Source organism: Lagenorhynchus albirostris, chromosome 18 (assembly GCF_949774975.1).
Source record: "Lagenorhynchus albirostris chromosome 18, mLagAlb1.1, whole genome shotgun sequence".
Taxonomy (NCBI): Eukaryota; Metazoa; Chordata; class Mammalia; order Artiodactyla; family Delphinidae; genus Lagenorhynchus; species Lagenorhynchus albirostris.
Genome location: NC_083112.1, coordinates 68,156,377 through 68,183,512, shown reverse-complemented (window position 1 = coordinate 68,183,512; position 27,136 = coordinate 68,156,377). Strand labels below are relative to the sequence as shown.

At 42.4% G+C, this 27,136-nt stretch overlaps 2 protein-coding genes across 4 annotated transcripts in view; both read right to left on the bottom strand.

The window, feature by feature from the left end:
- Positions 1 to 27,136, bottom strand: part of CLYBL (citramalyl-CoA lyase) — a 239,581-nt gene that overhangs the window by 110,771 nt on the left and 101,674 nt on the right. The gene's annotated exons all lie outside the window — the stretch shown is intronic.
- Positions 2,194 to 26,419, bottom strand: LOC132508979 (CUE domain-containing protein 2-like). The gene is made up of 3 exons (XM_060129521.1): positions 26,281 to 26,419; positions 19,580 to 19,687; positions 2,194 to 3,270 (listed from the first exon to the last, which is right to left on the bottom strand). Exons 1-3 carry the CDS (start codon positions 26,417 to 26,419, stop codon positions 2,360 to 2,362), a joined length of 1,158 nt encoding a protein of 385 aa, XP_059985504.1. The 3' UTR covers positions 2,194 to 2,359.

The window sequence follows — 27,136 nt, the reverse complement described above, 5'->3', positions numbered from 1 at the left end:
GAGAGACCACAACAGTGAGAGGCCCACGTACCGCAAAAAAAAAAAAAAAAAAAAGAAGAATTTGATTCAGGACTTTTCATAATGTCACTCTTAAATTCAAAACTGATTTGAAAAGCAATTGTTAACTACAATAATGATTTAGGCAGCACAATTAATTCTAAATCATTTTAGTACATAATACCATGATGATTAATTTTACGTGCCAACTTGACCAGGCCACAAGGTGCCCAGATATTTGGGAAAACATTATTCTAGGTGTGTCTGTGAAGATATATCTGGATGAGATTAACATATGAATCAGCAGACTGAGTAAAGGAGACTGCCTTCCCTAATGTGGGTGGGCCTCATCCAATCAGTGGAAGATACCAAGTAGGCCAATACTCCCCTGAGTAAGAAAGGAACTCCTCCTGCCTGATAGCCTTCCAGATTTTCCTGCCTTGAGACTTGAACTGAAACATTGGTTTTTCCTGGTTCTCAAGCTTGCCAGCCTTTGGACTGGAACTTACACCAATGGCTCTCCTGGGTCCCCAGCTTCCTGAGTGCAGCTCTCGGGACTTGTCGGCCTCCATAATCATGTGGGTCTTATTGTCCTTATACTATATCTCTTATATATATCTCACACACACGCACACACACACACACGCAGACATACCTTATTGGTTCTGTTTCTCTGGAGAACCTTGATGAAGACAATGCCTATACATCACTTACTAGATAGTTAACACATATCAGTGCCTAGATGCGTGCTCTCCACACACCTCCGCACTGCATCTCCCCATCCTGACCCAACACGGGTGTATGTGTAGCTCTCAGCACCACGCTGCCCAGCACATACAGGGACTGGACCCGAGAGAGGAATGAAGGAAAGGATGGACTCAGGGCTGGATGGGCGGTGGGCTGGCAAGCGTTTAAGGAGAGAGGGCCACATGTGTCCATTAGCCTGTGTCCTCAGAGGGCTAAAAGGGAGAGTGGGCGTGATCATGGTTACGCTCTTCACAGACTTCCCCAGACTGTCTTCACAAAGGGTTGTACTAACTTATTTTGCCACCAGCGGGGCATGAAGGTGCCTACCTGGCCATGTGCTTATGCACAGCCCTTTGCACTCTTTACACCAGGGTTTTGGACATTCCAGGAAAAGAGGCATGATATAGTGAGTGAAGGTGGCCATGGAAAGGGGCTGGAGATCCGAAACGCTGGGTGAAGGTTTATAACGGCCTTATTTGAGCAATGATGAAACAATCTATGGATCGTGTTAAACCTTCAAGATCAGTATTTCCCACCTTGAGCTGATCTGTATTCTATCATTTTACACCTCTGCTGATCAAATATTTTTTTTTACTGTGGTAAAATACACGTAACATAAAATTTACCATTTTAACCATTGTTAAGCATACGATTCAGTGGCATTAAATACATCCCCACTGTTGTGTAACCATCACCACCATCCATCTGCAGAACTTTTCATCAACCTGCCCATTCCCTCTCCGCCCAGCCCCTGGAAACCACTATTCTATTGTATTTTCTGTCCCTATGAATTTGAATGCCCTGGGTGCCTCATGTAAGTGAGATCTTACGGTATTTGTCCTTTTGTGACTGGCTTATTTCACGTAGCATAATGTCCACAAGGTTCATCCATCTTGTAGCATATGTGAGATTCTCCTTCCTTTTTAAAGGTTGAATAATACTCCATTACATGTACGTACCACATTTTGTTTACCCATTCATCCACTGATGGATACGGATTATTTCCACCTTTTGACTATTGTGAATGATGCTGCTATGAAAAAATATCTCTTCAAAACCCTGCTTTCAATTCTTTTGGGTATATCCCAGAAGTGGAACTGCTGGATCATATGGTTTTTTGAGGGAAAACGATACTTCTTTCTATAATGTCTGTATCACTTTACATTTCCACTCAAACATTATTTTAAAATATTTTCTGCTGCATTCAAGTCCAGTTACCACTAAAGGGGTGTTTTTGAACCAAAAAAAAAAAAATCATCTTTTATGCACCCTTGCCCTTTAGAAACTGCCTCCACAAATTCTAATAAATTTTGCTAAATTCCCAATTGTTTATAAACATAAATAATAAGAAAACAAATCATTCTGAAATAATACATCAATAAATTGCTATTTAGGACGCCACACAGAAATGATATGGCCCTTTTGTTTGTTTGCTTTTCCTGGGGCTACCTCTACTGTGCCCATGGCAGCTCCAAGAGGAGGTTAGCACTGTGGAGCAAGGAAGTAGGGAAAGATGGGGGACAGGAGTTAGGGCGGGCCCTGTGTGCGGATGTAGGGCTCCTGTGTCCCTCTGGGATCTGAGTCTAGACGGCTCAGGCAGAGTCTGGCGAGTGCCTCAGTGGAAGCGGCACTTTCTGGCTGGCTTGAGGTTGACGTGTGTGGCCTTCATTTCCCCAGCCTCAGGGTCTCGCACATCTTTGAATCGCTCCACTTTGGTGCTCAATACCTGGTTGTTGATGTACTGGATCAGCTTCTTGGGAGCCTCCTTAGGAGCCATAGGCCGGTGAATCTTCTGATCCTCTGCGCTATCCACCATCATGTACTTCTGCAGGATGAAGGACTTCAGCTCATCCTTTTGGGGGCCTCTGAGGCGCCTGGGCAGGTCCTGGTTGGGGCCATCCCAGGCTGGAGGCCTCTCCTCCTTCCCCTCTACCAGCATCTGCACAGCTTCTTCCGAGTCCCCTCGAGCTCTGGCCAACACCCACTGGGCCTGCTCCACCGAACAGGTAAGGAACACCTCCAGAAGTACGTCCACCCCTGGCAGCAGCTCCTCCTCAGCGCCGGATGCCTCATCTTGGGTGTCCCTAGCAGCAGTCGGAGAAGACATCGTCTCTTCTTTGAAATGCTGCAGAGGCTCTGGGGAGATAGATACCTGACCTTGGACCTCAGAGTTCTGTGGTTGCAGGTTCTCTTTGTTCCTGGCACCACTCAACTGCCCTGAGAGCTTCTGCATCATTTCCCCTATTGTACCCCTTGGGATGTGGGCGAAGCCAGGCACATAGGCCTCCATCATCTCAGTGAAGGTCTCCATGTCGAAATTCTCCTCCGATGGTCCTGAGGGGCCCAGGTCCTCAAGGACCCCGAGCACATAGAAGATGATCTCATCCAAGCCGCTGAGGTCAGCCTCTGGGAGGTGCGTCTGAACAAAGGTAAGGACGGCTGCACTGACAACCCTCTCCGGCTCCGTGCTCTCTCCCCTTCTGCTCCGTCGGGCGCCGCCGGCAAGTCGTCCCACACGGTGCAGCTCTCATCCCACAGCCCCACCAATGAGCGATATGGCCCCTTAAAAGTTCTTTTAAAGCAATTTTGACTCTAAGAGCTGATAAAGGTTGAAAATAAAAATTTCTCACAGAAGATTATGCACAAATCTTGATTCTTAAAGGACTCCTCTAGTTGGGGCTGTATCTTCAATCCTCTGAGGGAGCTGGAGGAGTGTAACTGCACTCTGTCACTGCCTACTCTCTATGCTGGGAATAGAAATATTGGGAAGAATTGAGTTCTCTGTTGTAAGGCCCATGGTCTGACCTTGGATGACAATTCTGATGCTCATAGAAGAATCTGTGGGACTAGAATAAAGAACCCATTCATCGATCCTTTCCTGTACACCCCCCAAGTGACAGTAAAATTCACCTACAAATTCCAGCCACGCTTACGACTATTGATAACTAGGTATTTACACCAGCATCTGTAATAATTGAGGCCTACGTATGTTCTCAGTTTGCTAAGTTCCCAACTGCCCAGAGACATTCCTTCCCTATTTTGAAGAACTGTGTTTCAGTTACTATGGCAACAGGGCAAGGAGAAGTGGGGAGCTTTCCATGGGCACAAGAGCAAAAGAACAGCTATTTGTCCTCTCACTGGCAGAACAGGGCCATTCGTGAGATTAGCATGTGGTGCAAACACAAACAAGCATGCAGCCCGCTTCAGAAAAGCCAAGACATTTTCAGGGCAAACTCTCTCACAAAGCAATTATATCACACCTTAATCAAGTGCTCCATTTTGTAATGAAAGGAAGAGATACTCTTTTGTGTCCAAAGCAGACACACACAGGATAGCAGTTTGTGGTCCGCTGTGGATTCACTTCAAAGGAAGGAGTCAGGAGGGCACAGGATGGGGAAGACCCATGGGCTGTGGGCCGGCCTTTCGGCCATCGTGGTGCCATCGAGAAGGAGGGATGCTGGTGAGGGACTTCCCTCCTGGCCTACACTTGCCATGGAAACCCCAGGAAAAGAGGTGAGTGTCAAATAAGGGACAGATTTATCAGAAATAAAGAAAAAAGCAGAACCCTTATTTTTGCTCACTTTGGCAAAATTTGTGTAATGCTGTTTCAGTGCAGATCTCTTCCTCCTCAGGCCATCAGAATACCAAAGGGCAAAAACAAGTGACCCAGTAATGGAACTCTTCTTTTCATACAGAATGAGAAATCAAACAAACATCCATATCAAAAATTACTCATTATCCGAAGTGAAATAAGCCAGACACACAAGGACTAATACTGTACGATTCCACTTCTGTGAGGTACGTAGTCAATTCGTAGAGACAGGAAGTATTATAGAATGGTGAGGGGGAAGGGGGAGGGGAATTACCGTTTAGTGGGTACAGAGTTTCAGTTCGGGAAGATGAAAAAGTTCTGGAAATGGATGGTGGTGATGATTGCACAACAGTGAGAATGTACTTAATGCCATTGAACAATAAGCTTTAAATAGTTAAAATAGTAGATTGTATGTTATGTATATTTTACCACAGTGAAAAAAAATTTAAAGTTAACAAATCTCTTTCCCTTGTTATATCCATGCTATTGTTTCATAAACACAAATGTACTGATGAAATTCAGTACGGATCATGCATTCAATAAATACCGAGTCCACCACGAGCTGGCCCTTAGGCCAAGGGTTGAGCAAACATGGACAAGAAGCCATGTGTCCAGCAGACCCTCGCTGGTCACTGAATCCACTTCTTTGGCCACAGAACTGTAGTTCTCCAGATAGGTGCATGGGTGGGGTAAGCCCCAAGAACAGGGAAAACCCTGTACAACTGGGTGACCATTAATGGGTACCGAAGAAGAGAGCAAGTTTTCCATGAAAACAGAGATCCACGTTTATATCTCGAATGGATTAGTCCTCATAAATTAATGTGGCCACAGCACCACTCTGCCCCGTGGCACTTGGGTGCTCGGTAGCACTTCTAAGGGCAACGCTGCCATTTTTCAGAAAGGCAAATGAAGAGGAGTTTGATACAAGCCAGCCCAGCAGACGATAAGGAGGAAGACAAGGGCAGGGGTGAGGGTGTTTGAGAGGAGGTGAGGGAGAGGAAGAGAATGAGGAAAGAAAGGGAGGGAGGAGAAAGGATGGGTCCTGAAGGAAAGTAGGCGGATAAGAAAGTGGGCGGGAGGGAAGGAAGGCAGAGGTGAGGGCCAAGAGGGAGAGTGGGGGATGGGATGAGAGGAGAGGAGCTTTGTTTTGCTGCAAAGCTCCTTGATTCCGGTTGAAGAGGGGATGACAATAGAGCATGTGCCTGCTAGTGGGCATTCACCATAATCCCACTTCCTTGCTCTACTTTTGGTGAGAAGAGGAGGAGCAGAGGTTTTATCTGAATGGAAAACTGGAGGGATTTTATTCCCCCCGCCCCACCCCCGGAGTGACACTGAGGTCAAGAGGGAAACCTGCACTCCTTCACTGAACACGTTTAAGAACACAATGTGATTAGCATCTCTTCTGTTTCTGGGCTGCTTCAACCTGGGGCTCCTGGAAACACAAAGAAGTCTAAGGATGTTGTTTATCAATAGTTAACTGAGTTAATGTCACTGAGAACTGCAGGAATGATGCTCAGGACCCTCTACCCATAGTGATTTTTTTTAAATTAATTAATTAATTTTTGGCTGCGTTGGTTCTTCGTTGCTGGGCATGGGCTTTCTCTAGTTGCGGCGAGCGGGGGCTACTCTTTGTTGCAGTGCGCGGGCTTCTCATTGCGGTGGCTTCTCTTGTTGCAGAGCACAGGCTCTCTAGGCGTGCTGGCTTCCGTAGTTGTGGCACACGAGCTCAGCAGTTGTGACTCGCGGGCTCTACAGTGCATGCTCACGAGTTGTGGCGCACGGGCTTAGTTGCTCCACAGCATGTGGGATTTTCCCGCACCAGGGCTCAAACCTATGTCCCCTGCGTTGCCAGGCGGATTCTTTATTTTATATTTCTTTATTTTATTTTTGGCTGTGTTGGGTCTTTGCCGCTGGGTGCAGGCTTTCTTTAGTTGTGCAAGCAGGGACCACCCCTTGTTGCAATATGCTGGCTTCTCATTGTGGTGGCCTCTCTTGTTGCAGAGCACGGGCTCCAGGCGCGTGGGCTCAGTAGTTCTGGCTCACGGGCTCTAGAGTGCAGGCTCAGTAGTTGCGCACGGACTTAGCTGCTCTGCGGCATGTGGGATCTTCCCAGACCAGGGATCAAACCTGTGTCCCCGGCACTGGCAAGCAGTGTCTTAATCACTGTGCCACCAGGGAAGTCCCCATAGCAATTTGATAGATGCATTTCCCAGTGTTGGGAATGATGAGAGGACGCACCTGTCAAGTGCAGAACGTGGGAGCTTTTTGTAAATTGTAATTAAAACCTAAAGGACATGCCAGTCGACTTCTCTTAGCCTCTGTAGAGACGATTTGGGGTTTTGGATGGTGAAATTCTGAGTGCAAGGAACCAACAGCTTACTTGTTCCACTCCTGGCCATAACTGAGCACCCAGAGCAGAGCCTTATGTTTGGATTGTTCACTGCTGGCATTCCTGCCTAAGAAGATCTGATTCTAAAATGAGTTGCATAAAAGACAATATTTAGTAGTTAATGTATTAAAACAGCCAATGGAGAATATAGGAAATATTATCACCATAGGCCCACCAGAAAATTTCACACAAAAAAAGACCATTCACAAAAGTTCTCCATTTAGAGATTCCATTAGTACTCGGTTATCTTAGCTCAAAAAATAATAAATTTAAAGCTGAGATGGCCAATTCCTGGCTTGGGCAGAACTTTAGAGGTAATTGAGCAAATGTGAACTACAAAGATCAATTTCTCAACTTTTTTTTAAAGGTCACGAAAGAAGACTGTCAACCTGACAGATGTAACCATGGATTCTTTTACAGAATCCTTCAAAAGCTCAAAGGCTGCTAAATGTGTCAAATTATGCATCTCCCCCATGACCGGGTTCTTTGATATGAAAGTAATCATGGGAGAATTTTTTTTTCCTCCAGAAAAATGGATCTGCAATTTTGAGAAAACAGTTCTCTCCACATCTTATTTATTTTATTTTTTTGGTAGCTGTCATGAAAATCATCTAGGTTAACGGAATCTTTTTCTCCCTAGATTCTCTCAAAAATTCCTTTCAAGTGTCAATCGCAATGAAATGAGGCCAAAATGTTACACAGCTTAGAATTTTGATATTTTGTTAGCTATAGTCCTTTGATTACCCTGATATGTAGATTTGGGGAAATTTTAATACTGATCTCTCTCTAGTGCTGAATAAGTTTTAGAAAAAACACAGTCTAATTGCCAGACCCATACCACACACACGAAAGCTGTGAATACAAGCTGTGATCACGAATCACGTGTATGTGGCTTTGACTGTGTGGGACCCACAATAAGATTAAGATTGTTTTTTTCCTTCTTAATTATTCAGAGCTAAGTGTGATGAAAATTAAAACTAAACATATGGATGTGATCATGAAGCCTTTCTCTACCACAGTTTTTTTTTAAAGTATGTTTAATGTGCTACAGGCACTAACTCCTTTAAATATTTAAGGCAAGACTTCCTAGAACTTCTAATTTTAGGGGAGCTTAAGATTTTTTTCTTATTCAATGCCACACTTAGCAATGCACCAGCCAAAGTGCAAAACAGCCTCTTTTTCCTTTATATTTAGTTCTAAAAGAACCACTCTTACTGAATATGTATTGTTACTTAGTTTTCTGTGGAATGAACTGGTCAGACTCAGAGAGTAACACTTTTATTGTAAATACACAGGGAATAAAATGAAAAATTAAGAGGGGAATCCTTTCCACAAGCTGTATGTCCATGACAATCTACGTTATGGTTTATTTTTGACTTGATTCAGGGTTTTCTATGATAATGGAAAGAGAGATGGAATAGGTTATCCAGAGAACACGATAACCAGACAATTTTTTGCATGTGTCTTTGTAATGTATTAACTAATTTTAAAAGCTAATTTAATCTTATTTCTATCTGGAGTAACACCGATATTTGTCTTCCTTTGGTATGTGCAACTGATATGCTAAGAAATAGGTGGCTCAGAAGTCTGTTGGACAGACCACTTGAGACTGAAAAGTTGCTGTAGGTTATCATGGTACCATATGGACAATCTCCAAATGGTCCTTCCTCTGACGCTGGTTTCAGAAATGCAAACAGGGGACAGAGGAACTCTGAGCTACAAGTTAGGAGGCCTGAAACATCCATCCGTAGATAGTCTGACGTTGGATTTCAGCTTCTGCCTGCCTGGCACATTTCCCTGGCACCCTGGTTCCATGCTTCCGTCTCACAGGTCCTTTCTTTCCATTCCCATTTGCGCCTCCCAAATCTCTCACTGACTTCACATTTAGCTGAGCTCACATTTCTTTGCTAACCCCAAACTCCTAGATGCACTTCCAGGGGGAATTCAACGGCCATCCATCACTCTAAATTGGTCCTTACCCTGGCAGTCACTTCTGTCTTCCTCCTGGTTCTGCTCTCTTAGCTAAGGTTAGGCTGGAGGGCTTAGCAGAATGCTGACTGTCCATATTGGCCAACCAGCTCCCAGTTAGTTTATGTTTGACTAAGTTACCCTTGCCAGGTCTCTGTGACTATAGTACAAGTGCTGAATACAAGAGCATCTATTTTGGTTCAAAAACCAAATAACAGAGCAAACTTTGTAGTAGTTCTCCATGGCATCCAGCATTTTAAAGAAAACAGAGCAAAGGAGCAAAACCTAAGAACTCAGTTTATCTCATTCCCAGCAAGATCAGTAGACTGCAATAACAGCCCAAAGGCGGGAAAAAACCATAGGATATTAAATTACAAAATACCAACATTTACATAGTAATTCCCACTAATTAAGAAAGAAAGATATAAGTTGTTTGTTATAAACATCACCAGGTCTTGAGCAAACACCAAGAGCTCACCACAGAGCCAAACCAAGCATTTGTCTAATCAGAGCCACCTTCCAGAGCATTTTATTGGTACAGCTGCAGAGCGCACATTTTATCACACATGCTAATAATCCCAGTTATGGTGCCTAGATTTTAATCATTTGTTCTGGGCTTGTTTCTCAAACAATTAGCACTAATGAATGGTCAGAATACCTCAGATCATATATGTCTAATTGCAGTCAAGAGCGGTTCTGGTCTGCATGTACATTTCAATTTACCTCTGGGGATAATGTTTGTTAATTGTATTTCTTTATATGCAAGCTAAGAAAAAGGCAGCTCAGGCAAAAAGGGACTAAGTGTTCTCCTCTTTCCCTTTGTTCCCACAAGAAGCTAAAGTCACTTCAAGAGGCACTTAATCCCATCATCCGTGGTTACAATTGCCTTGCAGCATCAATCAAAAAGAATCTGAAGTAAAATGATGCAGCTATATTGTGTAATTAAAAGCAATTCAGGTAGTTATTGCTTGGGGCCCTTTATGGGTCCAAATACTTAAAATGGCCCTGCAGGGATCCTAAACACTGTAGTGTTTTAAATTTGGTCAGTAATAATATCTGGAGGAAAGGAAAGAATATGCAAAAAAAAAAAAAAAAAAAACCCCAGAAGACCTCAAACAACAACAAAAAACGCCCACTAGCCTCTCCTAGTGCGAATTGTTAAGCAAAAGACCAGGGAGAGCAAAAGCCTGAAGTGAAAAAACCCATGACTCGCAACTACAAAGTGAAATAAACGTAGAAAAAAAGGAAGGAGAAAAAGAAAACAATTGATGTTTTCCAAATTCAACAGTCCCTGTCCCAATCCAACTTTCGCACTTAAGAAAAAAGAGTGTCAAAATGTTGGCTGGGTCTCTTCAACCTGAAATGAAACAGCCTTGTACAACCTATATTATAAAAAATAGAGGCTGTGTGAAAATCCAAACTTATTAAGAAAATAAATTTATGGTATGTTTAATGCTACAGTTACTTATAAAGGCAAGATGTGAAAAGTACTTTTTAAAAGTTTGGCACAGATTTTTTTTAAGTGATTTACTTAAATCATTTTTAAAAATTAAATGCTTTGGCTTTTAAGGCTTCATATATGGCTTTTTAAGCCAACAAGAGTTTAGCACAGTATATTCTGTTGTGTGCTTTTAACAAAGAGCCATCATTGACAGGAGGCTGGGAAAATGCATAATTCTCTGGTTTTGATTCTTGGCTAAAATATTTTTAAGTAAAAACACAACTCCTCAACAGACTAGATGTTAAAATAACAATGAGTGTTTAAGTTTTATCATCAATTCCCCTTTTATAATAAAAATGGGAAAGAAGGCTTCCTGTTGATTTACGAAAGGATTTCAGGGAAAAATGCTAAGTGTGTGCCAGAGTGAGCTACTGGATATTAAGGAACTTTTTATGAAAGACACCAGTTTACTGCCAGGATAAGGTGCATTCTAGAAGCAGATGACTAGAGAAAATACTCCATATCACTAGAATACAGCACTTTGCAGCAGCCTCTATAAATACTTTCTAAAATACTGCTTAGTGGCAAATGTTAATTGTGGCCTGGAAAGTATTATGTGTGAGCATGTGAGGGTCATAAGATTTAACATTCAAATCACAAAATGACTGTCAGGTGAGATAGCCAACAACAGTTCACTTAAACACAGAATTGACCTCATTTTCCACACAAATATTCTAGTAATTTGAGTGCAAAAGCCTACAGCTGAAAAATGCAAAAGTACTCCCTCAAAGTTTAACCTTGGGCTTCCCTGGTGGCGCAGTGGTTGAGAGTCCGCCTGCCGATGCAGGGGACAGGGGTTCGAGCCCCGGTCCAGGAAGATCCCACATGCCGCAGAGCGACTGGCGCGTGAGCCATGGCTGCTGAGCCTGCGCGTCCAGAGCCTGTGCTCCGCAACGGGAGAGGCCACAACAGTGAGAGGCCTGCGTACCGCAAAAAAAAAAAAAAAAAAAAAAAATCTGCTTACCGTGCTTCTTCCATTATATTGATCATAGTGTTAGGGATACTATATATGCTCAAGCAGTTTTGTGTTGTAAGTACTTCCTATAAACTTAAACCTATTTATTATTATTCAGTGTCCAGTCTTCAAGCACCCGTTCAAAATCATTACCCTCAATGGGTGGGGAGTGGGGTCTGACATCCCCCCACTGCAGTATTCTTATCACCCTTACCTTCTAGCTGCCCTTGTGAGGCGTCACACTCCGTGGGACTAAGAAGAGCAAGTGGGTGACAGAAGCGCCCTGGGATTACTTGAGCTTGATTCCCTGTCTCTCCACCACCACCGCCAAAGTGCCCAGATAATTTACTTCATAATCAGTACCGGTGCTTCTTTGCCACGACTGTGCTGCCCTACCTGAAGGCCAGGCACCAAGCTGAAAAAAACCCTCTATTTTGGATCCACCAAAGTATCTGTTCATGTCCTACAGTTTTTATTTCACTAGCCTTTGGATTTAGATAGGCAGGTACTTATTCTTAGGGAAAGGAAGTGTAAACTTTTAACAAGGGACATTTTAGGAATACCCCAAACTGCACTAAGTAAGAAGGAGAAAAACAGATCAATGATAATGAATTGCAGGCAAAAGTCTGTACTGCGATCTGTCTCCTGTAACAGTTCCCAGACAGGTGCTTATCAATATCATATTTCTTTCCTCCCACGCCCCAAGTCTCCTCACTGCTCCTCTGTCCCTGATGCTCCCCTGGAATTCCCTGTGGATGGTGCCCACCACAAACTGCCAGGAGCAGCCCTACAACCGGCCCCTTCAATTCTTGCCATCGATCCAGCTGTGTGCATGCTGGCTAAATGCTGCCAGGTCAAGCTGGAGAACAGGACTTGAAAATTCAGTGCTAATTACTCTGATTACAGTCTGTGTCTCAAGCAGCCAGAGCCTCTGGGAAGTTGTCTACATGTGACCTGTTTCTGAATCCAAAATCTCAGTTTGAGAGATGTAGAATCTATACCTGAGGACTTTGCAGCTCGTTAAGTTATAATATGGGCATCAAGTCATTCATGATACCTTCTCCCGAAGCATATGACTAAGGCAAGCCCAGAACGTGGAATGTACAAGACAGATGCAGAGGGGAAAGGATCAAACAGAACCCACGTAGTCACAAAAATTGCAAATACCAGCCCTGCAACATGATGCTCAGATGGCGATTTTCTTGAGATGACTTGAGACCCTTTGAACTCAATGAAGGAGTGAGTAGGGGCTTAAGGGAACATGCTCACAGGCGTCCTCGGTCCGCAAAGAGCCAGAGCCAGCTTGTCGTGAGAACCCTGAACTTCTCAGGATCCATGCCAGTTGTGTATTTACCACTGAGCTCCCAAAGGCAGATGTACTAGAGTCAGAGAAAGTGATTTCATGAATATATTTATATCACATAAAGAATCCAAAAAACGTTGATGGGAGAGAATGCTAAGATAGCAGTTTACTTTCCTGGGCTCACCAGCGTTTCTTTACATAAATTTGAAACATTTGGAAATAGGCTGGGGAGCAAGGCAGCTAGTTTTGCTCTGGAGTACATGGCTCGTTTTCCTTTCTTCACAGACTATGTGCAGATATGCTTGTCCCTGACCAAGTTTATATAAATAGAGTTCTTCCCAGGGCATGAAAAGTAGAACAGAATTAATTGCTCTGAATCATCATGCAGAATTCTGAAGGGATTTCTATTCTCACAGTGACATCACAATGCTAGGTTTCCAGATGCTGCCAAAGAGTTGAGTGTGATTTCGCCTCTAACCCATCACGGGGGCCTTTCTGCAGCTGGCAGGCACCACACAGGCTTTCTGATATGTGCCCAAAGCAAGGATTCTGAGGAAGAGAGGCTTTTCAGGGGACACTTTGGCCCTAAGTGGAGTCCCAAGACAGTAGGCAAAACCTGAACTGTCATTTTGAGCCTGGCCTGAATTGGCCAACACACATCAAACACCACAGAACCTTTATGAAAATACGACTTCAAATATTTTTCTTTCCTCCCCTCATTTCCTTCTTTCAAGTACTTAGTTCACAAGGTGCGTCTGTTATGTGTGTTTATTTGAAAACGAAACCGCTTTTAAAGGGCTCAGTTGTTTTACAACAAGAACCCTGAAAATAGAAGATAAAAATTTCAGTATGAACCCATTCTACAGAATACCATTATTTGATGACTTATTTAAATTATTTGCTGATTACTCAATCTAAACACAATTTTAAAAATAGAAGGGGCTTCCCTGGTGGCGCAGTGGTTGAGAATCTGCCTGCTAATGCAGGGGACAGGGGTTCGAGCCCTGGTCTGGGAAGATCCCACATGCCGCGGAGCAACTAGGCCCGTGAGCCACAACTACTGAGCCTGCGCGTCTGGAGACTGTGCTCTGCAACGAGAGGCCGCGACAGTGAGAAGCCCGTGCACCGCGATGAAGAGTGGCCCCCGCTTGCCACAACTAGAGAAAGCCCTCACACAGAAACAAAGACCCAACACAGCCAAAAATAAATTAAAAAAAAAAAGTAACAAATGTTCAAGTACAATTGGTGTCTTAAAAAAAAATAGAAGTGATGGTATGTTTCAAAATTTTGGTAACTTTAAATAGTAATTTTTCTCTTTTTAAGAATTAAATGAAATCACAATGTTAGCTTACCAAAGCAAACAATTCCTGTATTTAAAAAAACGTACTGAGCTCCATGTCAGGCGCTCCTGCCACTCAAAGTGAACAATCCTGTAAGTCAAAACTTTTGGATACCTTTTCATTTTTTTGTTCTTTCTGCGTACAACAAGAGAGCCAGCAAATCCCCTTAGTCTGTTTCTGAATCTGGGTCTATGGGTCTGAATCTCTGGGTCTGTTTAGTTGGCAATAAGAACTTGGCCCTTTGCTTAATTTCCAAAATATACAACAGCTCATACAGCTCAGTATCAAAAAAACCAAGCAACCCAACTGAAAAGTGGACAGAAGACCTAAATAGACATTTCTCCAAAGAAGAAATATAGATGGCCAACGGGCACATGAAAAGATGCTCAACATCCCTAATTATTAGAGAAATGCAAATCAAAACTACAATGAGGTATCACCTCACACAGGTCAGAATGGCCATCATCAAAAAGTCTACAGATAATAAATGCTGGAGAGGGTATGGAGAAAGGGAACCCTCCTACACTGTTGGTGGGAATGTAAATTGGTGCAACCACTATGGAAAACAGCATGGAGATTCCTTAAAAAACTAAAAATAGAGTTACCATATGATCCAACAATCTCACTCCTGGGTATATATCTGGAGAAAACTCTAATTCAAAAAGATACACGCACCCCAATGTTCATTGCCGCACTATTTAGAATAGCCAAGACATGGAAGCAACCTAAATGTCCATCAACAGATGAACGGATAAAGAAGATGTGGTACATATATACAATGGAATATTAGCCATAAAAAAGAACGACATAATGCCATTTGCAGCAACATCGATGGACCTAGAGATTACCATGCTAAGTAAAGTAAGTCAGAGACAAATATCATATGATATCACTTATATGTGGAATCTAAAAAAAAAATGATACAAATGAACTTATTGACAAAACAGAAACTGACTCACGGACACAGAAAACAAATTTATGATTACCAAAGGGGAAGGCAGGAGGGGAGGGATAAATGAGGAGTACGGGATTAATAGATATACACCACTATACATAAAATAAACAACAAGGATTTATTGTATAGCACATGGAACTATATTCAGTATCTTATAATAAACTAAAATGGAAAAGAATCTGAAAAAGAATACACACACACACACACAACTGAATCAGTTTGCAGTACAACAGAAACTAACACTACACTGTAAGTCAACTATACTTCAATAACAAATAAAAAAAAACTCGGCCCTTTGGCTGTGGACACTAATACAAGTTGATTAGCATCCAGCAAGGCCTGGAGTGGGGCCACACTCATGGGTGTGGACCACCTTGCTTACCATCTTCCTTCCTGGTTAATTGTAGGGACCATCCAAGTCATCATCACTGGGTTTCTCAATGGCCAAGAAATCCTTACATTTGTTCCTTTTCTCAGACAAATTCTTCTAACAACCATCTGCCCTACACCATACCACAGGCATAATCTGTCCCCTGCAAGCTGAAAAATAGCTTACTCTACAAGCCCACTAAATAGAAAATGCACCAAAAATAGGCTGTGATCAATACAAATAAGTACAAGGAAGACTGCTCCAGAAATAATTTCAATTTTATACAATTGATTTGTTCTTTCAAGGAGCCCTTAATTTACTCAATCCCTGATTGAGTTGTTACATGAATCAGGAAGGATTAACTATGAAGATAAAGGCAGATATTTCAATCAGGGAATACCCGCGATGGTTTAATTAAAGAATTTTTGCATTTCACTTACAGAACATTGCTGCTTAAGTATGGCATGGCATTTATTTAAAATGTCCCAGAGGCAATTAAGCCCTTGATTAACAATAAAATTTTCTTCCTTAACTTCATTCTCAATTACCATGAAGCTCATTTCTCATTGCCTGGAACTTCCAGCACGTGGTACTCATGGCTTTAACTTGCATGTGATTCCACATAAGACACCTAAAAAGGTTAGAAGGAATTGAGGTACACAGGAACTAGCCTCTTCTAAAAGGTGGAAGTCTTACTTGTTTTGCAGTTTGCTCACTCATCTCCTTCAGCTTGCAGCCTAGCCACGTCCATGTATATGTGACGACTCCGCTCCAAGTTATGGGAGGAACAAGGGCATGTGGTGACCAGGACACAATTCCTAACTCTGAGAGTTCAGCTCTTCTTGAACTCAGAGCAGACCTGGATCTGGTGACACCTTAAGCGTGTCACTTAACCTCTCAGTCTCAGATTCAGATTCTGAGTTGGATGTAATAATAGGATTGTTGTGAGAAGTCTAATGAAATGATGCACGTGACACACCTGATAAAGTGCCTTGCACACAGGAAGTCCAATCAATAATAGCTCCTACTATTAAGGATAGGACACCCCTCTTCCTCTTCCCTGACCTCTGTGAGCTAGTCAGGTGGGTCTGGAACAGAGGGTCGCCTAGGATTCACACACCCACATAGACAGATGGTGGGAGGCACTCTGTCACACCCGGGAAACACACCTACCAAGGGGGCTGGGGAGCCCACTTCCATGCTAAGGGTTGGCACCACAGAAAATAAAGAAGTCAGATTTATGTCTCCTCTCTGATGCCCCCTAAGTCTTCACAACTTAATAGCTGGATAAGTGATCTACACATTTTGACTTATCTGTGAATATGTCATCAGCTCTACAAGAGTGTTTCATGATTATCTGTGTACATTAATCTACGTCTGAAGAGAAGAATCAAAAGGGTTTTGCCATTCATTTTATTTTAACGTTAGACAAATTTTTATTCAGTATTTCACTGATTCAACAAATAGATATTGGACATGTAAGCCAGGCAGGGATATCCAAATGGGGAGGAGAGAATCAGCCTTGGGGGAAGTCGAGGTCTAGCTGGGGAGACTGGGGTCTCTAAGGCAAGAGGGCAAATTCTAACTCTAGTTGGAAAACAGTGGGAGGGGCGATTCTGAGAAGGCTTCTCAGAGGTGGTGACAACAGATGGGGCCTTGGAAGGAGGAGGACAAACTCCAGAGGCAAAAAGTGCATTGTGGATGCAGTATAATGAGAAAGATTTGAGACCATCTCCTCAAGTATCACCAGTGATTTTCTTTCTTTGCAAATGCCATGCCTACCTCTAATTCTTATCTGTTGCCCTCCTGCATATGGGGGATTTCCAGGTATAAACACCAGCTATTTGAAATACCAAGACAATGTCCTTTTTCCAATGCTGTATTCTGTCACAGATGGTGACCAAAACAGTGACACTCAATATCCTAAAATTTTCTGACCTAAAAGAAACTGCCAGACTTCCCTGGTGGTGCAGTGGTTAAGAATCCACCTGCCAATGCAGGGGACACGGGTTCGATCCCTGGTCCGGGAAGATCCCACATGCCGCGGAGCAACTAAGCCCATGCGCCACAACTACTGAGCCTGCACTCTAGAGCCTGCGAGCCACAACTACTGAGCCCGTGTGCCACAACTACTGAAGCCCACGCGCCTAGAGCCTGTGCTCCGCAACAAGAGAAGCCACTGCAATGAGAAGCCCGCGCACCGCAACGAAGAGTAGCCCCCGCTCGCCGCAACTAGAGAAAGCCTGAGCGCTGCAACGAAGACCCAACGCAGCCAAAAATAAATAAATTTAAAAAATAAATTTATATGAAAAAACTCCCTTTTTTACTCTTCAGTAACATTTATTTATGCTTTTAAAATCATCTTTGAAATATATAGGACTTAAGTAATAATTCTTCTTAAGTAGATAGGATGTTCCTTTAAAATCAGAATCATGTTGAAAGGAGATAAAACCAGATTATATTTTGCATTATCTGAAGCTTATGAGAGCATTATTTAGGGACTTCCAGTATACAAGGGACAGTATGTCTGTCCACAGATACAAAATGTTAAAATGAAAGGCACCAGGACTCATACACACTAAGGCAAACAAACTTAAGTTCTCAATGGTAGTTTTTGTTCTTTTTTTTGCTTTTTAACATCTATTGAGTCCTTTACTTGCATTATTTCACTTAATCCTTCCCAAAATCCTACAAAATAAGTACTATTATTGCCATCTATTTTACATCGGGCAACACAGGTTTATTTTATTCTATGACCTTAAATTTTCAAACAGGCAGCTGCTGATACTATTATGCCACATTTCACAACTGATACCAACCAGTTTTTTCACGGCACTGCACAAGCCAAAGAATATGAACTCCATCCATACTGGCTTCATGCTTAAAAAAGAAAATTGAAATAGAGATTTAGGCAAATAATGACAGTAAAGATGCCTTTTTTTCTCTTCGAAATTTTCTTTATGTGACAGTTTAGAACAGGACTCAGCAAACTTTACCTGAAAGGGCCAGATAGTAAATTATTTCAGACTTGTGAGCTGAGAGACAAAGTCAAGGATATTATACAGGGACTTGTGTAACAAGAGGGAACACAAATTTCCACATACTTGGTAATGACAAAATTCAAAATTAAATTGCGTACAATTTTTTTGTAATACAGTTCTACTCACGAGAAGAATAGCACTCCTTTTGGGGATAGCATCTTACTTAATTGGAGTTCAAAGGTAATGTTCCCTATTCTCAATTCATTCATCTGGAAAAACCATTCTTAGTTCGAGAGCTGCACAAAAATAGGTGGCAGGCAGAATTTGGCCCTGGGACCCTGGTTTAGAATATTTCTCTGAGGCTTGAGCCACAGACAACTTCATTTACCCTGGAGACCCAGAGTTTCACAGGCACAGGGCCCAAGTCACAGAGAAGTACCCATCTTTGAATTACAGGCCAGTGTACTGGTCCTGATTATTATTCAGAGACATCAACAAGTAGAAAGCTTCCAGGGCTCCTGGCTCCCTTCCCATGTGATTCTCATTTTTTTATATCACTTGTTAACTTGGGAGGTTTGAAGTCGCTGCCACACCTACTAGTTTGTGCTGAACTAAAGAAAAGTCAGTTTGGTGTAAATCACGAAAAGCAACTGTATATTCTCCTCTATTTGTGGCATTTAAAAAAAAATATCTCAGTTTCTCTTATTCCCCTTATCCTGACACCAATAAATTTCTTTTTTGGCAAAGTTTTAACAGATCAGTTTTGTGTTCCTAAGTATATCCAGCATTTCACCCTCCTTTTAAATACAAACCCCAGAAACTTAGTCTTCTGTGGGCTCCCTGCTCTTTGTGCGACCACAGGGTAGGGGTAGGGGAGGAGAGGGGAAAAGGGTGAGGAAGGAAGATACTGGCTCACAAAAGTCCAGAAAGTATTTGACTAAAAAAATAGAGAGCAGGGTGGAAGAAATGAATCAGAAATCCCACAAACAGAGGAGGTTATTATTTTCTTTTAAAAGATTAAGGATTGCAGGTTTTCATGCTTACTCAGATGGAACAAGAAAACATTTCAACCTCTTTGCCTCATTCAGTTTGGGTATGAACAAAATAAAGGCCAGGCACATTCAAAACATCCATTATAATTTTCTTCTTCCCTTTAAGATGATGAGACAACTGGTGAGAGATTTGGGATTACACTCCACACAGTAAACGATCATGGGAAAGAAAAGTGGGAAGCAAACCCAAATCTCAAAGGGATCCGGAACTGGTACAGCTCTTCCCTGCCTTTCACAGTGACAGACATTCTAGGTAAAGCTTCCTTGCCATTGTGAGTTAAATTCCAGTTCTAGCATCAAGCCGGACACTCTGATTCCAGCTGTTCAGAACAAACAGGGAAGTGCACATAGCTGTTTTATACAAGTGTCCAAAGGAGCATGAGCCGTTTCTTTTGAGGAGAGGAACCATATTTTCCAAATTAGTCCAACTTGTGGTTGACAGGCTGAGCGCCCGTTTATCTCCAGCTATAAGGAACACGTGCTCCTGATGACTAATCATGCCTTCCAGGAAGCAGTTCACCACCACCGTGCTGTACACTGGGAGTGCACAAGATAAAACGCAAGGGAAATAGACAAATGAGGAGAGGGAGGAAGTGAAGGCAGTAATTTTGACAAAAAAGTGGAAAGGGTTTCAAGGGTTCAAATTACAACAGGGTCCTTCAACTCAGCTTGAGCAGCCCTCCTTGTCTACACAGATAAGGCTGTTGATTTGCCTGTTAGCGCCAACTCCCCAGTGATTAAAATTTCTTCAAGATCTCCTCTTCTTTAACCATCCCTACTGCACAGTACATCACTGGGACTCCAAGATCTTAAAAAATTAATCTAAATAACTGGTCACAATGAGAAGGAAGAACAGGAGGTAATATTTGAGAGGGGGAAACAGACAGAGAACGGACTTTAAGAATCATGATTTTAGGGAGTCGTGATTGTAGGAAGCACTCTTTTTGCTGACCCTGGCACTATACCTTGTACATAATGCATGCTAATTAAACATATAAATGAGTAAAAAAAGAATGCAAAGGCCAAAAATCTTAAACTAGCTTTATATAAATATCTGTTCCTTAATCATGTAGTAGTGATAATTATTTGTAAAGAATTTTAGAAATTAGAAGAGCAAGTAGAATCACGCTGCTTACTTACCAACCAGTATACTGCGTTAACCATGAAAATGAAAACAGTGATACAGTCAGGAAATTGCCAAGGAAGTCGATGTATTAATATTTTTAAATATCTTTGAGTGAAGTATAAAGTTGTCCTGTAGAAACTGAAGGTGGGGTGCAGGTAAAGGATGCCTCTTTTACTACACACTGTGTTTTTATATTTTAGCTCTATTTTTAAGCTCTCAAGATATTTATAGCACTTATTTAATGGCTATGTTCTCAGAGATCAAGAAAGGGGGTACAGGTTTTATTTAAAACTTACTTAAAATAGCAAAATTACAAAACAGTGATTCATTATCATAATCCTCCTGTGGACATAGATTAAAATACACAGGAAACCGATTTCTCTCTGAAAAGTGAAGAAAGAAAAGACCTCTTTGAGACGCTGCTATATAATGCCCAAATCCTGAAAACAATTTGGTCTGAAAGATGTAGGCATCTTTACACAATATACCGCATCCAGAAAACAGGAAAAAGAAAGAAAAAAGAAAACGAATATATACTACCAACAAAAGCAAAGCCTCCGCAGAATATACTGCAAAAGTCCAAAGCTTCTGATACTATTCATGTAAGTAAGTATACCTATACTTCCTGTGTTTGAAAATGTGTCAACCCCTTAGCCTCCAATGCAGAAGTGACAGTTTTACTAAAGAATTGAATACAGATTCCTGAAATGCTAAAGCAATGTGAAACCATTTTGTTGTGAAGTATGTTATTCCGTTTCCTTCTTAGCTAGAAAACAAAGAAGTCGGAAGTGACAGCACAGGCCTTCTGAATATCAGAACACTCCTAGGTTTCCCCCTCGCCATCATGCAGTATGGCCACTGTCCATGTTTTTCCACACTCTATACATTAAATGTGTCCATTAGAACTCTCCTGCTAACCTTCCCCCACCCCGCAACCTGTACCTTCTCCCACTTCTGAAACCAGTACATGGCCTTCTCCATCACCCACAACATTGCAAACTGCAATATTTCTGTTCTTATAGTGGAATCATCAGTGGTTTGATGCTTTGAGGCATTCTTTCTTTTTTAAAAGCAAGCTAAAAAAAAAAAAACACACAAAAAAAACAAGCTAGAGAGTCATTTATTCTGCTGTTAGGCTTTTTATTTAAGTAAAGAAATTAAAGTCACCTTCAGCTTAGAAGCAAGGTTTGCTAGCCCTATTTTGACCATACCAATCCTTATAACTTTTCCGCCCATGTTTACATTTCTTTATAGAGTGCAACCTGCCTATATTGACAAAGTACAGAGTATAAAACCCTCAGTGCCCCTCCCTGAAGCCCTACTAATGAAGCTCTGTCTAGGGCTCCTGGGGCCTCCTCTCACAGACTGGGGCTGGGGCGCCTCCCTCCCAGCCACGGTTTCCATGGTCCTCGCCACTGTGGTGTCCGCACCAGGCGTCCCGCGGAATCATCTTGGGTTGCTTTGCTGCCCTCTCCAAGGCCTCTGGGGCCCTTGTCCGGCCAGGCCCCCTGTACACCACTGCTCAGAGATGGCCCTGGGCCTGAGTCTCACTGTGTCTCCACCTGGAGATGGACCCACCTTGCCCCTCCTCTTGGGCCTAGCTTGGCCTGTCCTGAGGAAAGACGAAGGGCAAGTACTTGAGGTGGCAGTCCCAGTTCTCACTAGCAAAGAGGTCAGCGAGGCAGCCAAATGCTTTCTGCCCAGACTTGGCCAGTGCTGGGGCCGCCCCCACTAAGGCCCATTTTCTGTGCCTCCTGCCTGCCACTGGGCCTGCCATGCCGTCCCTGCACTTGTAGGCTGTGGTGGTGATCATTTCTACCACATCTGCTAGTCAAATTTTAAAAGGCAAACTCAGATGTCGAATGAAGTCGGTTAACACGGGAATGTAAGGCCTCAGCCGCCCAACCGAGAGGCTGGTTTCCTGAGCATCTGCAGGTGCACCTTGAGATCCAAAGCTACAGTGACAAGTCCTTGGCAAGATGGGGCCCTAAAGCACCTGTTACCCTCCAGCCAGTGGTCGGTCTCGTAACGGCACTAACAATAGTAACACAGCACTGACTGGGGGTGCGGAGTCGGGACAGTCACACCCTTGAAACACTTAAGTACAGGTTGAAAGTGGCCCAGGATGTGGTGCTCCTCTTTCTCTCTTCCTAAACTTTATCCACACAAGAAAATCTCATTTTGCTAATCGACAGAGAAAGAAAAAGAAAGAGAATCTTTCAATCTTTCAATCTCTTCAATACCTCGCCAATGGGCCAATGGCCACCTGTACTGCCTCTGGTCCCCACTGGAGAAGGGAAGGAGTGATGAAGTACCTTCTGGTCCCTCCTTCCCCTCTTCCCATTTATGTACATTTCCAAAGCCCATCAAACTCTGAAGATATTCAGCCCCCAAAAGACCTAGGTGTCCAAAAGTACACACCTTACCAGCTGAAACTATGCCTCAGAGACACAGATGGCAAGCACCACCAACCACCACTTCCCGTGTCCTTTCCTTATGCCTAATTGATACTCAAGCAGATGACTGATAAAGGAGTCCAATCTAAAAGGTTGTAGAAGACAGGTTTAGGAACTGACTGGTAAGTAGAGGCCCTTTCGGCTAAGATCCCATATATACTATCTCCACAGAAACGGCTGAGTACATTTGCTAGTCACCAACAGTGTATAAGGCACACTGCACCACACAGGCACACCCTCTCCCACTTAGGGCTCACACGCTGGAAAGACAAGAGACATCAGGCAGAAGCATTCTTTTCAGCGCTACCTGTTTTGAGCTTATGATGAGAGAGAACTTTTAATGCAGACCTTCATCCTAATCTACAGGAAGAGGACAATTGGATGGTCCTTGACATTATGCTTTCTCAAGCTCTAAAACAGCAAGGCCCCGTAGAACTTCCAGAACATAATTATGCAGAAAGTTTTCAGCAATACAAAGCAGAAGCAACAGCTGTCTTGGACATTTCAAAAAACTGCTGTTTTAAATCAAGTATTAAAAAGACCCAAATTATACTGAATGGGTTTTCAGGAAACACAGTAAAAGTTTTGGTTTCACCAAACACAGTAAAAGCGGTATAATGGGATCTGTAAGATTACTTCTAACATTCTCTGTAAATAAAGACCAAAAGGTATCATTTTCTGTGAGATCTATTATAAGGTAAAAGGACAATTTTCTTCAGCTAGCAGTTTGTATAGTCGGCCGTGGGAGAGAAAACTAGGGATTTTTAAAGCCCAGATCTGTTACTTGCCTGTTTCAAAGGAAATGGTTCATTTGCTAGGTGGCCTACTCTTGCTACTTTCTGGATCCTAGATCTGACCTGAGGGTGGTTTGGCAGAGGCTGAAATGTGCTTCCGTTCATCCTTTTTTCACTTGGTATCAGAAGACAAGGTGCCCAGACGACCACAATCCTCCGATTTTATTAGAGACCTTCCATCCTGCCTCCCCGCTGAGACGTTTATCTGAAAAAGAACCTTCAGCCCAGGAAGAAACGTGGCAGCAGGCTTGATTTTGTTGAGGAGATTAAGGCTGTGGCCTCTTTCTTCTCAGCAATCACCATGTTGATTTTGTGAAAAAAGTAACATTTGGAAGATTTCCACTGTAGGGAAATATTTAAAATATCTGCAATTAAGCTTCAAATAAACAAATGAGGCAGGTATTCCCTGGATCTAAAAAATCTTTGAGGTATTTTTCACAAGAATGAGGTTCTAAGTATACATCCTTGCTCTCTTTTTGGTGGCACAGAGAGGTAACGATCAGATAATTTCCCAGCCCCTGAGTGTGCATGATGGGAATGAGAATGTAAATGCTGAGGCCCTGGGGATACCTGTTTCTTAGGAATAAGGGAGTGGGATTCCCAGAGGATTCCACGTGGGACAAGCCAGGTGCTGGCTGCTTTACCACATTCAGAGAACTTAATTCACACACCGAGCCCTGAGCTCTTGCCTTTCAGGCAAGGAAAAGTAAGTGACAGCTTGTGTCCTTTCCATGACACCATTCTGCCTCCCTGGCTCTCTCTAGTTTCAAATCTTGAAAAATCTATCAATCACGCAACTCCAGTTAGCATTCCAAGAACTACTCAGGTCAGGCCTGAGTGATCTATTCATAGACAGGCTTCACCCTCACAAAGAGTTAAAGCTGATTATCAAAACTAGGATACTTAGGGGTTTCCAATATTTATAATAATCACTGTAAATATAAATAAAAAAACAATTACATTGACAATTATAATAATGGTGATACAACACTATGAGCCTGGCATACAGTAGCAGTTTAATAAATAATATTTGATGAATGAACAGGTATGTCTTTGGGTTCTTAATCTGGAACAGTACCGAAAAAGAATCAACGAGAAGTCTAACATCTTATTCATTTCAAAATAATTTTTTAAACTCTTATGATTGGCTATTAAACCGTTAGCAGGAAAGCAGTAATTATCATGAAACATACTCTAAAATTAGTTCTGAAATCTTGCCTTAGCTTGTTTACATAAACATGTCTCACATATAAATTCATTAAAATAAACCCAACTACCCCTCTATCAAATGAAAAAACAAAGAACAAAAAACCCAGTGCTTCAACTGGAAAAGAAGCAATTCTATGTACCCATACCCAAAACTATCTTCTTAAGTCACTTAAGGACTGTTAACCTACTGCCTTCATGCGCATGTGCAGCGGCTGAATTCTGTCCTGCTAAGGACAGAAAGCAGCAGCCCTAAGAACCAACCCAACGTATCTAGTGAGTAAACCACAAAGGAGAGGGGATTTACACAATCACAACAATGTTCCCCTGGGAGCCGTTCCAGTCCATCAGAACCCAAATCTAACTTTTCAGTGGCACCTAAATGCATGGATGCCAACAGACTTTGCATTTGCAATAAAGTAAATTGTATATCTTTCCAAAATTAGCTTATAAAATACAATAACTATGTGATTAAGTTTTTAACTAAGTGCTTTAAATGCATCCTAACCTGTTTCTAGATGGCAACAGCCACTGGGTTTCTACAGCACAGGACTCAAACGTTCCCTCGTATCCCTGATGGCCTCTCAACAAAGTTGGTAAATAAAAGAAAGCAAATGACAAGAGAATCCAGTTTCCTACCTGACCTGACCAGCCCAGGGCTAATCTTCAACTCTCCCACAGCAGCCTCAGTGAAAGCACATACTGGTGGCCCTCACTTGTCCCTTTCTTGCTTTTGTTTCCTTTGAGAGCCATGCCTGAAACTTCCCCAAGCTGTGATTTTCTGAGAAAGAGGCAGATCCAGTACCTTTAAAAAAGTTCACCATGGTAAATCACCATCATACTTACTGTTAGTTCTTTCCTTCTCTTACATCAAGATTTCTTTCTGCCACCAACCTGAGAGCAGGCTCTTCCCTGAGCCAAGATCTCAGATACCGGTCATGCTTCAAGACCGACCCTGCTCATCAAAGATTAGAGAGCAGTCTGCAGCATTCACTTCTCTTCACCATAGCCAAGTAGGCCCGATAAATGCTAATACTCAGCATGATGCGTCAAGAACTTTAAGCCTCAGCAATGGCTAAGCAGAAAGTATCACAAATTTACTGAAATTATCTGTGGCACGAAAGAAAAGAGAAGGAATTAATCAAAGTCTCTCTCTTAATGCAATGCTTGACTGAACTACTCCAATCCCTTTTCAAACAGGATACTGGTGGCAAGTGACCCTAATGGCAGGCCCTAGTGAGATACACAAGGAACACTTGTTCTATTTTTTTCTTTTATGACCTCATTAAGAAGGATTTTGAAGATTGTTCCTGAATATGAGAACAAAGTGTCTTAAGACACCTCTAGCTTTTTATGTCTTTAGCCTTTTACTGCTGACAGGGCCTTTGGGTCTGTGTTTATAACTAGGTACAGTTACGCTCACACTCATCTCCCCCCACCAAAACAAGAATCAAGCGAGGTGATCTGGATGAAAAGAGTTAGAGCTGCACACCTCTAGATGCAGAGATGTGCTAGTTTCTTACACTGGAAAGTTCTGCCAAGACCAACTTGGGATCCACTCTTTTTTCATCTCCTCCGAGTTGTAGCTGCCATTAATTAGCTCTGGCGGCTGTTTTGAGGCTCTTACCAAGGGAGGGTGCAGGCTGCCAAATCTGCTAGTGTGAAAATAGTCCACCGCCAGCAACATTTTTCTGAGTGTTTGCTGACTCCACGCTTCACTTTAATATGGAAGATTATATTTTACGATCAGAAACAAACAAACAGATTTATAACCAAAGACTTGAAAGGAGGCGAACAGGGAAAAAGCCAGCCAAGGGCTGAGCCTAAATGTAGTATTTTTATTGACTTCTTGGAAACCAAATAACCTGGCATATTAGTGTGTGCATTTTGCAACAGACATTCAGCCCCATTGTACTACTTAGAAGAGAATAAAAAGAAACCCTACTGCTTGAAACCCAGCGGAACATCCCCACAACAGGGCACAACTGTTCCCTCATGCATGAATGGGAAGGAGATGAAAGAAAAGATGGACTTCTGAGGTACAGCAAAAAACAAAGACAACAAAAGTGCTGATCATGAGGGAATGACACAACTCGTTGCAGCAAAAGGGATGAGAGAAAGGAACTCAGACAATGGTGGGACAGCTAAGTGACACGTAGGAGAATTGAAAAATCTACAGAAGTGTCATTTCTCTCCACCCGTGATGAAAAACAATTAAATGTTGGTACATCTGTCATAAAAAAGATCACTGAAACCTGTTACCATCATTATGTACGGTAAACTCAATTGCCCAAACTGTAACTCTCCAATTAAACATTGCCACCTCTGTTTCTCACCCTTGCTAAAATGAAAAGTTTTAACTTCTATGATGCTTTACAACATCTGAATATGTTGAAACAAATTA

Coding starts and splice junctions, on each gene's coding strand:
- LOC132508979 (XM_060129521.1), bottom strand. CDS start 26,419: ATGTTGCTGGCGGTGGACTATTTTCACACTAGCAGATTTGGCAGCCTG. Junction 19,688..26,280: donor GAAAAAAGAGTGGATCCCAA/GTTGGTCTTGGC, acceptor GTGCACTCCCAG/TGTACAGCACGGTGGTGGTG. Junction 3,271..19,579: donor GCTCAGCCTGTCAACCACAA/GTTGGACTAATT, acceptor CTGTGGGATGAG/AGCTGCACCGTGTGGGACGA.